This window comes from Trachypithecus francoisi, unplaced genomic scaffold (assembly GCF_009764315.1).
Source record: "Trachypithecus francoisi isolate TF-2019V2 unplaced genomic scaffold, Tfra_2.0 Lachesis_group2, whole genome shotgun sequence".
In the NCBI taxonomy this organism is placed as follows: Eukaryota; Metazoa; Chordata; class Mammalia; order Primates; family Cercopithecidae; genus Trachypithecus; species Trachypithecus francoisi.
In genome coordinates, this window is record NW_022681465.1 from 39652396 (window position 1) to 39664815 (window position 12420).

Consider the following 12420-nt stretch of genomic DNA (forward strand, 5'->3'; position numbering starts at 1 on the left):
GTCACAGGGGATTACTGAGCCAGTACATGAAGGGCTCTGGGGAGAAGGCAGCAAAGTGAGCCAGACTCCCCTGATGATTGTTCTCCAACCAAGTGCTGAGACAGGAACCTTGAGGAGTAAAAACTGGGGCATCTACTTATTACATAATGCTTGATTGGCTTCAGGGAACAATACAGGTCTCAAAGTCAAGGAAAAGTTTCAAAATCTGACTGATGACTGGGAGCAATATGTTTTAAAATTATATTTGGGGCTAGTTAGCACTTAGGCATGTTCGGTCTCTGAACCAACCATATCTTCTTAGCATATATCCTGTGCCCAGCATTCTTCTGGGTGTTACACATCAGAGAACAAGATAGATAAAGATCTCACCACTTCTAATAGTTAAATAAGAACCAGGGAGACAGACATTAATAAAACACAATACAAATGAGTTTCCCGCATGTTAGAAGCCTATAACTGCAATGGAAGGAGAACATGCACATATAGCAGAATAAGAGAGCTTGGGAGCATGTAGGAGAGTGGAAATTTTAAATATGTTGATCAAGGAAGGCCTCCTCATAGTATAATAGATGCAACAATCCCTTATATCTCTGATTTATCTTTAGAGTATTCCAAATTAATCTTACTAAGACTTATGATTTTACTATTTCCTTGCTCAAAAATTCTCCCTGATTCCCATTGCCCAAAGGATAAAGTATAAACTCCCTTTCTGGCATGCAAGGTTCTCATCGCTCTGGCTCAGTACTCCTCACTGCCTCTCCCCTGCCCCAGCAAACCAGGCTGTCATCTGGCCACACGTGTACTGTCCCATTTTGGTGCCTTTGCTCTAGTGGCCTTCTTCTCTATCTCCACTTCTCAACACTCTACCCACTGTCAAAGTCCACCTCAAATATTTCTCCCCCACATAGTTTTCCTAGATCCTTCTATTCCATGGAAGTTCTTTCTACTCTATACTCCCGCAATACATTAAGCCATAGATACAGCACTCACCAGATAGAATTATAAAAAGACTTAATTATTTTTACTGGATTGTAAACTTCTTAAAGACAAGAACCACATCCTTGAATATCCCCACAGTATTAGCACAGTGCCTTGCAAGAGTGAGCACAAATAGCTAAGAGTTTCTTGACACTTTTGATAAGAAAAAGGCAATACATGTTTACAGCAGGTAGCCAGTCTGTGTCTTTAACATCTCACTCTTCCTAAGAAGGAAGTCAAGGCCCCATCTGTGGGTTCATAATGCTGAAAGTGCTAAGGCTTTTAATGGACAGAATGAGGCTGGAGGGCATAAAGAAAGTGTTACCATTATAAAATGTTTGCTCAATTAAATGGAAGTAATTAGAAATTAAGGACAAAGTTTTATACTTCTATATTGCTGAGGACTGAATTTTACTCATAGTAAAAGCTTATATGCTGTGGAGAGAAGTCATAACTTACATGTTACAGGGAGAAGTTTTCAGCACTGTATTTTGAATTCTGAATGAAAAGATGTATAAACAGTAATAGACCCTAGAATAATATAACTACAATAGCAAAATGCACTTCATAGTCCCTGAATGGAGATGCTTATTGTTAGCACTTGCTTTTGCAAGGAAACTTCATTTCTCTCTGAAAGACACTTTGGGTCACTTCCCCTCCAGCCCAAATCTCACCTGGCGAGATATGCAGCACCTGGTTGTCTGGACCTCTGAGTATGATCCGCTGGCCAATAACCCTGGATGGAAAAAGAATGGAGCAGGCTTGATGGTGAATAGTCGATTTGGATTTGGCTTGCTAAATGCCAAAGCTCTGGTGGATTTAGCTGATCCCAGGACTTGGAGGAGTGTGCCTGAGAAGAAAGAGTGTGTTGTAAAAGACAACGACTTTGAGCCCAGGTAAATATCTCCTGGAATTTTAAACACATGTGTGCTCGTGGCACAATTTCATTACTGTGTTTGCCATTCTGCCTGTTTTTTTGTACCTACCCTTCTGAAGTAGATGGAGGTGGAGTTTTCTAGTGTTCTCTGTAGGTCTCCATGGGGATTCACTGAGAGACCAAAGCTCTAGAAACCATGTTAACACATTTGCATTTTCCTCTTGTAGCCTACCTACCACACAGCACCCAATCTAAGATGCATCATTGTTTCATTGTCAATTAAACTGTGATCAACCAACCACCAGCTTTAAGATTCATTCTAAATTCAAAGTTTAACTATTTTTTAAAAAGCATCTTAGGGTTGATGAAATGCAGTACTTGCCAACCAGTTTTACCCAAAATCTGCTTGCAAAATCACCTTGCTTCATGCCACAGTACTGTGTGATTCATGGGTTTTCTTCCATGAAGGATTCTTTGTCATACACTTACATAGACTCCCTCTCGCACACCACATCTTGTCACAGAAGAAATTTCTGCTATGAGTGTTTTGTAATTTCTATCAAGGCCATAAAAATAATACTGAAGACCCGCTCACACAAAATATCCAAGGATGGGAGACTTGGGACATACCTCAGAAAGCCTTCTAGATAAAATTTTTTTCTTAAGTGGGTCTCTTTGACGGGTCTACAATAAATCTGCCTGAATTTGACTCCACAGCAAATAGCATTGTATTTAAGTATTAGTGTCCCTTACCATTTTCTTTGCATTAAATTCATGTATACCTAATTCTGAATTGGGTTCTACACATCACAGGGAGTGACAAAAAGCTTAGTTGATCTAGTCAAGATTGACGTGTACAGATATGCATAAAATGCAAGGAAGTTTGGATATACTTTATTCAATGCTCATTCTTTAATGTATTTAGAGCCCTGAAAGCTAATGGAGAAGTTATCATTGAAATTCCAACAAAAGCTTGTGAAGGACAAGAAAATGCCATCAAGTCCCTGGAGCATGTGCAATTTGAAGCAACAATTGAATATTCCCGAAGAGGAGACCTTCATGTCACACTTACTTCTGCTGCTGGTAAATTAAAAGAAAAATGTTCTAAGCCATTTAAATTTTTAAGTGTAAGTTGAATAATTCAATTAACTGATTGCTTTTGTTTGTTCTTAGAACAAAGTCTCCTAATAGATATTTTCAGGTCTTAAAAAACATGCTTATTTTTTCCTTTTTCTTGGTGTTAGATCTCCCTCTGCCCTGCCCATTCCCACTGATCCTTTGATAAGCAGAGAATGAGGCCCATTCAGATAATGGCAATTATTATAGTTTTCCAAAGTCATGCATTTTCAAACTGTGTTTACTTTTCCATTTTACTGACCTATCACTTTTCTCTCAGATAACAAATTAGTGAAAGTTACTCTGATAATTAATCAAACTCACAGATATATCCAAAACATACAAGGAGTCCGTTGAAAACTGGGAATTCAGATCCATTAGAGGAGATTCAGAAGATTAACAAATTTACCATAGTAACATGAATAAGGCCATTTTATAAGCTATACGAACGCTTGCTTTTTCCTGCAAGGGCACTAATTCAGATAAGATAGTGGATGGGAAAGGACTCATGAACCATAAGCCATAATCTAACTAGGAGGAGCAGTCCCAATACTTCTTTATGTTTTAGTAGGACTCAACTGACTAAATTTGGTTTCTGTGGGTGATATGTGAGGAAAGATGAGCTATCTCTACGATCTTCCTCCTGAATGTTAACTGCTAGAGGTTTGGAATAGGCTCTGTTAATTTTGAAGTTATGCTTTCTAGATGTATTGGAATTAACCTGAAATATTGGTGGTATACTTTTTAAATTGATAGACCTACAGTTATTTAACCCTTCCACATAAAACTATTATTAATTGATCTAGAGAGGGCTTGGACTTGAAAATTTACAGGTAATCTTGTCTTTTAATATAAGAGATTGTTAAATTAATATATCTTTAAGGAATTAATAATAATTAAATAATAATTATTATTAATGATTATATAATTAAATAATAATTTTTATGTCTAAATCATTATGGCGTCAGGCACCTACTAAATTTTCAAGATTTACTCTCACACTTCAGAAATGATAGTTTCATTAAAATATTTTTAGACTTTTTACTCTCTTCTTTAATTCAATGTATAAATGTAGTTTGCTGAGTTTTCCTTATTTAAATAAACCTTAGTCAACATATTCATTCATGCATTATTTTTCCACAATATTTATTGAGGCAAATAATGTTATTCATTATTATATATGCCAGGCAATGTGCAAAGTACTATAAATAAAAACATCATATTTTTTCCTTGTGAGTGTCTCTATCCTGGTCTTATACTGAAAGAAAAGTAGGAGAACTCATCTTTTTCAGCTTTTATTTTCAGTTATCAGATGCTAGAGTGTATCATACTGTCAGAACTATTAGGACATTCATTAAACTTGTATTTGTTTCATAGGAACTAGCACTGTGCTGTTGGCTGAAAGAGAACGGGATACATCTCCTAATGGCTTTAAGAATTGGGACTTCATGTCTGTTCATACATGGGGAGAGAACCCTATAGGTACTTGGACTTTGCAAATTACAGATATGGTAAGTGTGAATGAGAGGATGAAAAAACGTAACTTACTTTTAAACACTTTGAAGCACTTTTAAGGTTGATTTCATCATTAATTAGGGCCCTGAAGAATTATACCCCTTCTTAGTAGAAGTAAGGGAAAAGTAGATGTTTCAAGCCCTGACTGTTTGGTTATGTAGATAATATTCAAAAAGGAAGATTAGGCACCAGCCATACTATAAGAGGGGAAAAAACACTTATATAAACAATGTGACAGACTGTGGGACAAAGCCAGGGGTTCCCATGTCTGCATGCAGCCAGCCATCTGACCTATTCAGCCAACAAAACCAACCATATTTACAAACATGCTTAAATGTTCAGACCAACTTTGGTGTGACATTCTGCCAGGGTCACATCTTAAAGGCACACTTACAATTATTCTGCAGTAGCTATTTAGACGTAGCTTCATGTTTGGAGAGATATCTTATTTAATGTGACTTTTTAAAACAGTTTTAGTCATGAAACAAACTGAAAAGCATTTCTCATTTCTTTTTCATTCTGTTTACTAACATTCTTTGACATCCTTCTGTAATTTTAACACACAGTCACAAAAATAAAATGACAGAGCAAAAGTTAGAAAAAAGTCAAATATAGCTTAATTATTTATTTTTGCATCATTTCTCCAACATTCTCTGTAGGTGAGAATATAAATGAATAATGTTTTGGCTCTGAGTTATTCTGAGACAAAGGTGTAATAAATATCAGCAGTGTAGAATTATAGGCCTAAATAACTTTTTTTTTTTTTTGAGACGGAGTCTTGCTCTGTCACCCAGGCTGGAGTGCCGTGGTACAATCTCAGCTCACTGCAACCTCCGCCTGCTGGGTTCAAGCGATTCTCCCGCCTCAGCCTCCTGACTAGCTGGAATTATAGGCACCCACCACCATGCTTGGCTAATTTTTGTATTTTTACTAGAGATGGGGTTTCATCATGTTGGCCAGGCTGGTCTCAAGCTCCTCACCTCAGGTGATTTACCGGCCTCAGCCTCCCAAAGTGCTGGGATTACAGGCGTGAGTCACCACACCCAGCCTAGATAACTTTTTGAAAAGAAATTATTTAAAGTTCCTGGAGATGTCAATTAAATTAATACAAATTCTATAGTCATTTGTTACATTTTTTCTCTGAGGATAGCTTTCTCCTAAAGACTGCTAAAATTTTGATTTAGAAATGGAAGTTGTAAAATGTCCTGCTCTCATAGAGCAAAAAAAAAAAAATATTCTTAGTATATGGGCCTGTTCTTGAACTTGACCTCTATTCTTCAGCTCAATTTCACCATCAGAAAACTAAGAAAATCTATTTACCAATGTGGGATTTATTTCATGTCAAGTCTGCAAAATCTGACCTTACACTTCTAGATTTTTAAAGATATTTTAGATTTTAACACATTATTTATAATTGTTGAACCTCTGAAAATTATGACTATTCCCACAAATATACATTTTTTTGTAACTGAATTTATATACCTCTTTTATTTATTGTATTTTTTGTCATTGAACTTTATAGACCTCTTTTATATATATATATAATGTGTATATATATATATAAAATGTGTGTATATATATATAAAATGTGTGTGTATATATATATATACACACACACACACTTTAAGTTCTGGGATACATGTGCAGAATGTGCAGGTTTGTTACATAGGTATACACTTGCCATGGTGGTTTGCTGCACCCATTAACCAGTCATCTACATTAGATACTTCTCCTAATGCTATCCCTCCCTTTGCCCCCCACCTCCTGACAGGCCTCGTTGTGTGATGTTCCCCTCCCTGTGTCCATGTGTTCTCATTGTTCAACTCCCACTTATGAGTGAGAACATGCAGTGTTTGGTTTTCTGTTCCTGTGTTGTTTTGCTGAGAATGATGGTTTCCAGCTTTATCCATGTACCTGCAAAGGACATGAACTCACTCTTTTTTATAGCTGCATAGAATTCCACGGTGCATATGTGCCACACAATTTTTAAGGGCTTATTAATGCTGGGGGTTGTTTATAATACTCCATAGAGGCTGAATTTTTCCCCAGTGGAATGTTTCTATAAGTTGATAATTGGGAAATATAATTATATTTATAGAAGGTACAGTCAGCTCTTCAAGAAAACATCCAATATGGAAAAGAAGATTTACATAGAGAGTTCTGATTTTTAAATTAAATGTTTGATTATGAAGCAATCAGTTTTTAAATTGTTGAACCTACAAATTGTCAGTTTTCATAGCAAGAGTGAATCCAATGATTTCTTTCACATGAAATGCACAGAATCTTAAAATTAGATTTTTACAATGAAACCCTTCTTAGCTATTTTGAATGAGTTTGTTTTGTATTATCCAAAACACATACTAAATATAGGTGTGCTTATTTGTTAGTCTGGAAGAATTCAAAATGAAGGAAGAATTGTGAACTGGAAGCTGATTTTGCATGGGACCTCTTCTCAGCCAGAGCATATGAAGCAGCCTCGTGTGTACACGTCCTACAACACCGTTCAGAATGACAGAAGAGGGGTGGAGAAGATGGTGGATCCGGGGGAGGTCTGTCTGACTCTGTTCTTGGCATGTTCTCTTTTAAACTGGTGCAGACAATGTAGTCAGTGAAGCTGTACCCAACTTCCAAGCAGGAAATAAGTCAAACATGGATGGGGAGGAAAAGAAGTGACAGTGGTAAACTATTTTTTTCCATAGGATAAAACTGATTTTTTTCATTTGATATTTTATCCAGAACTTAGAAATCACAGTTAATGAATTCAAAATTATTAAATTTCCTAAAATGAATTTTCCCCACTTTTGACAGATATCAAATGAAAAAAAAAAGTTGTCTTTATGCACAATCACTGTATCTAACATCTGTATTGCACTTTGTTTTTAAGCATTTTCCGCATTGTCTCATTAACCTATAATCCCTATAACCTAGGAAAGATAGACATTCATGTATCCATTTTGCAGAAAGAAAAACAAGGCTCAAATGGCCAAATCAGGTAGGCTTCTTTTTATTAATTCATTAACTGACACTTCTTGGCAACACCAAGGAGAGCAATAGATCACACTTTTTCTCAAAAAATTGCAGAGGATAGCTAAAGTAAGTCGTTCACATTCCTGGGTCTCAGCCTGCTGTGGCTCCTGGCTTCCTTCTTTCGGGTGGTGGGAAAACCCCACATTTTCTTTGTCTCTATATCCCAGCATCTAGCACAGTGCCTCAGGTGTAACAGGTAGGTTTTCAGAATTTTCAGAATGCCCTGCTCTGAATAGGTCCAGCTCTGAGCTGGGTGTTTTGAAGATACAGAGACAAAGTACCTATTCAAGAAACTTATACATGAACTGTGAAGGCCTCAGCTTGAATTCTAGTCCCATCTATATTCTTCAAAGCAGCTTCCCTTCAGGACCTGCATCCTGAGTACTTTTCTTCACAGTCTGGGAAGCAGGTTAACCTTGAGAGTGTTTCTCACTCTGAGATTCCTTAAGGAACATTAACAGGACCCTTCTGTTCTGTTGTTATAATATTGAAACCCTTCCACAGCAGTTGACCAAGCGTTGCTTCTCTGAGCTCTCAGGCTTCCTGCTCCCCAGCCGAGCACCTCATTCTCTCCCCTGACCACTTCTTACAACTCAGTGACCAAAAGGGTAGTTCTAGGCCGGGCGTGGTGGCTCAAGCCTGTAATCCCAGCACTTTGGGAGGCCGAGACGGGCGGATCACGAGGTCAGGAGATCGAGACCATCCTGGCTAACACGGTGAAACCCCGTCTCTACTAAAAAATACAAAAAACTAGCCGGGCGAGGTGGCGGGCGCCTGTAGTCCCAGCTACTCGGGAGGCTGAGGCAGGAGAATGGCGTAAACCCGGGAGGCGGAGCTTGCAGTGAGCCGAGATCGCGCCACTGCACTTCAGCCTGGGTGACAGAGCGAGACTCCGTCTCAACAAACAAACAAACAAACAAACAAAAGGGTAGTTCTGAAAGCAAGTGCCTCCAGGAAGGCACTCCCATGCTACCGCAACTGGTGGGTGCCTCCTATATGAATTGTTAGGTATTTTGATAACCTCTGCTTCCCAAAATGGATTCCATGACATCAGGCTGACAAGTGGAGAAAACCAACATGTACTGAGTACTTACCTATACTGTCTCATCCAGTCTTCAAAACCACCACAAATTGAGGTACTCTTATTCCACCTGACAAGTGAAGTGGAGGGAGATTTAAAAGGTTGCTAAAGGTACCCCAGATGTTAGGCAAAGGAGGGTTGAAGCCCAAGTTCATCTGGCTCCCAGTCTTGAACTCTCTCCCCTCCCCTCATTGTCTCTCAAGCAGCAGGCGGTGGTCCTGTGCTAGGGTTGCACCTAGCTTTCCTGGCCATAAATAATGAACCTTCTTCCCTTTGTGGATGGCATTCTGTGTTTCAGGAGCAGCCCACACAAGAGAACACCCTGGTGTCCAAAAGCCCTAGCAGCAGCAGCGTCGGGGGCCGGAGGGATGAGCTGGAGGAGGGAGCCCCTTCCGAGGCCATGCTGCGACTCCTACAAAGTGCTTTCAGTAAAAACTCGCCGCCAAAGCAATCACCAAAGAAGTCCCCAAGTGCAAAGCTCAACATCCCTTATGAAAACTTCTATGAAGCCCTGGAAAAGCTGAACAAACCTTCCCAGCTTAAAGACTCTGAAGACAGTCTCTATAATGACTATGTTGATGTTTTTTATAACACTAAACCTTACAAGCACAGAGATGACCGGCTGCTTCAAGCTCTGGTGGACATTCTGAATGAGGAAAATTAAAACAAGTGTGTGGTCCCAATTTGGAAATATTCATGCTTCTTCCTTACCCTGAAATTTTGCCTGTGTCTGAAGTGGTTGTTTTGTCACGAATTCTTATGCTTATAATATCCTTTGTGGTACCTTTTCTTTTTCTCCCTAAAATATACATGTGAAGGGGATGAGCTCAAGCAGGAAGTTCAACTTCCAGAATTGATCACAGGTATTTCGAAACACATCTTTCCTGTCTGCACAAGTGAAGTGTTTTGTTCTTTCTGGAGTCACAGTTGACAAAAAGCTCTTACACTACATTAGAACACTGCATTAGAGCCCATTTCAATTTTCAAAAGAAAAGACAAAACCTGGGATGTCAATTAATTTGAAAATAATCTGCAAAGAAGGAGAAGGAGACAGAAACTGTTTCTGTTGCTTGTTCCCTGTCTTGTCCATGTGGTTCTTCAAATTTTGATGCCAAGACAGTATTTGGTAAGTCTAATGAAGGAGTTCACTGTAAGACTCATTCCCTAGATCTTTCTATTCCAAACTGTCACTCATTCCTGTAGTCAAAATCTGGTCATGTTGGGCAAAAGCTGGATTATTTAGATCTAGAAACAGACCTTGAAATCTGAATGCTCTGGTTTGAGCAATTTTGGAACATTCTTCTTTGCCTGGTGCACCGTGTCTGTGGTGCCAGAGGCGTCTGTGGACCCAGAGGCGGCTATGACTCGTGCTGCATTCCTGGTCTTTCCTCTATTTCTCCTTCTGAAAGTTTTCTATACCTGTCTCCTTTCTCAGCCACAAAATAAATGTTGGGAGAAATGATTTATACCACGTTCCCAGAAAAAATCTTACACTTGGGACTTGGCAAATTCCTAGTCACAATTTTTCAACAGTAACAGGAAACCACTCATCACATGGAGACCTAATGTAATAACAGAAAAATACTCATAATAGGGAGAAACCATGAGAAGTTTTGTTTTTGTTTTTGTTTTTTTGCAACTGTGTTCATTAGAACAGGGTGTCCTAGGTCATTGAAACTGAATGTTTATTCCTTGATACTAAAAGATCTTCTCCAATCCTAACACTAATAGTGTTCAAATTCTCATCAAATTGCTCCTAAGTTTCAAATCAGAAGACAGAAACTGGCAGGCTATGGACCTTAAATGTCCCTCAGGTAGATTTTGTTTGGTATGCAGAATGTTTTTAAAATGTGAGTGGTTATTGAAAATATGATGTTTCACGTAAAACCTGATTCTCGGACCCATCTTTGCTCATGGCAACAGTTAGCCGGAGCTGAGTAGCAGCTGCCTGATTAGATGAGCTCTGGGTCTCCATGGCATCCTGCTCCATGCTACCTAGAACAGGCACTTGATTCCTTGCTGGACAGTATCCAATAGGCATTTGATTTTGCCCACTGCTACACTAAGCGAATGTGTACAAAGTGTAAATGCATTAGGAAAAAAACTACCCGCATCTTCTGTTAGGCAGGATCTGTACAATAATAATTATGAGTTTGCTTGTGTAATCTCACCTCACCTGGATGCTCACTAATACTAATTCATTTATTACTAATCTTCTAGCTTCCTTCTTTCAATATGCTCACAAAGTCTCCAGTCACCTACAATGCTGGCTTTCTCCCACTGAGTTTGCTGTTTGCAATTCTTCCGTGGAAGTTTGAACTTCATAAGGCCATTCATGGCATTGAACTGCTTCATGAAAAGAACACTAGAGTCTGTCACTTGCTTTGGTTTGAAGTATGGTTGGTAACACAAACTTTCACCTGCTCTTCTACCACTTGAATTTGTGTAGAACGAGGGTGTTTCCAGAGCAATGCCCATAATGCTCAGAGAATGTTCTCCTAAAAGACTTGCAGAATCACTCTGTCCTTGGAAGTTTCATATATTGTTTGATATAAAGTGTTAGATATGATTTCCAATATTGGAGCATATCAAAAAGTATTAAAACCAAAAAGGACCAGAGGATTCTTAGATTGGCCCAGAGAGACCAATAAATGAAAGAGTTAGTATTAAAAACTCATCATTTTTCCATTCCCAATCTAGTGCTAGATGTATAAATCTTTCTTTTTGATTCTTCCTAACAAAATATTTTCTGGGTTAAAACCCCAACCAACTCATTGGGTTGTAGCCAAAGGTTCACTCTGAAGAAGCTTTAATATTTAAATAAAATCATATTGACTGTTTCCAACCTGGAGTTTAATATTCAGATATAAAACAGTTTTGTCAGTCTTTCTTAGTGCGTGTGTGGATTTTTGTGAAAATGTAAAAGAGGAAACTTATATACTATTTCCCTTGAAATTTTAAACTATATTTTCTTTACAGGTATTTATAATATGCCAATGCTTTTATCAAACGGAATTTTAAAGAGCATAATAAATTATATTAAAGAACCGAAAGTTTTCCTGAGAATAAGAAAGTTTCATCCAGTAAAATATTTTTGAAAGGCATGTTCCTCTATCAATGAAAACAAGTACATGTATGTGTTATGATATTAAAAGTGACATTTGTCTAATAGCCTAATACAACGTGTAGCTGAGTTTAACATGTGTGGTCTTGGTATTCTTAAGGGAACTTCCACATTATACATTTGATGTATTGACCAGAATATGTAAAATATGCTTATAAATCAGAAAAATAAATTGTTTCTCACTAAGTCAAAAGAAAAAAGCTCATGTTTCCACCACCAACAAGATCTCCCTCTTTTATTGTGTTTCCCAAATGGACTATACAAAAGAAAAGCTGAAAGTTTACATTAAGGAGTTAGCTCCTTTTTAGGAAATTGGGCTTTCTAGGAGTCAATTTGAGAATCTACCTGAACAAGGTGTGTTTTATTTTCCTCTCTAGCCCATCCTTCACTTCCCTGGCAATATGCAGAGCTGTATGAATGAGCCTTAACTGAAATGTTGAGAAATGAACAAACTATCTAAACTAAACTAAAGGGACTTACTACCTGTAAGAGAAATGATTTCCAACAGTTCACCAAATATGACTTAGTTTATAGGCCACAGGAAAGCAGCTAAGTGTGAAATTCTTCCCAGAGTTTCTCTCATTAGAAACCTCAAAGTCCTAACTTTTTCTTTTTCTGTAGAGTCTCACTCTTTTGCCCAGACTGGAGTGCAATGGTATGATCATGGCTCACTGCAGCCTCCACATCCCAGGCTCAAACAAT

The 12420-nt window shown here is 38.2% G+C and overlaps 1 protein-coding gene and 1 long non-coding RNA gene across 2 annotated transcripts in view; one reads left to right on the plus strand and one right to left on the minus strand.

Annotated features, from left to right (window-relative positions):
• The window catches only part of PCSK1 (proprotein convertase subtilisin/kexin type 1), a 42819-nt gene extending 30908 nt beyond the window's left edge, over nucleotides 1-11911 (plus strand). The window contains exons 10-14 of the mRNA XM_033179067.1: nucleotides 1641-1874; nucleotides 2781-2938; nucleotides 4349-4482; nucleotides 6874-7035; nucleotides 8893-11911. Coding sequence (XP_033034958.1) covers nucleotides 1641-1874; nucleotides 2781-2938; nucleotides 4349-4482; nucleotides 6874-7035; nucleotides 8893-9258 — 1054 coding nt within the window. The 3' untranslated portion in view covers nucleotides 9259-11911. The remainder of the gene's footprint in view (nucleotides 1-1640; nucleotides 1875-2780; nucleotides 2939-4348; nucleotides 4483-6873; nucleotides 7036-8892) is intronic.
• LOC117064887 overlaps nucleotides 1-12420 on the minus strand; it is a 155729-nt gene that overhangs the window by 56409 nt on the left and 86900 nt on the right. The window lies entirely within an intron of this gene.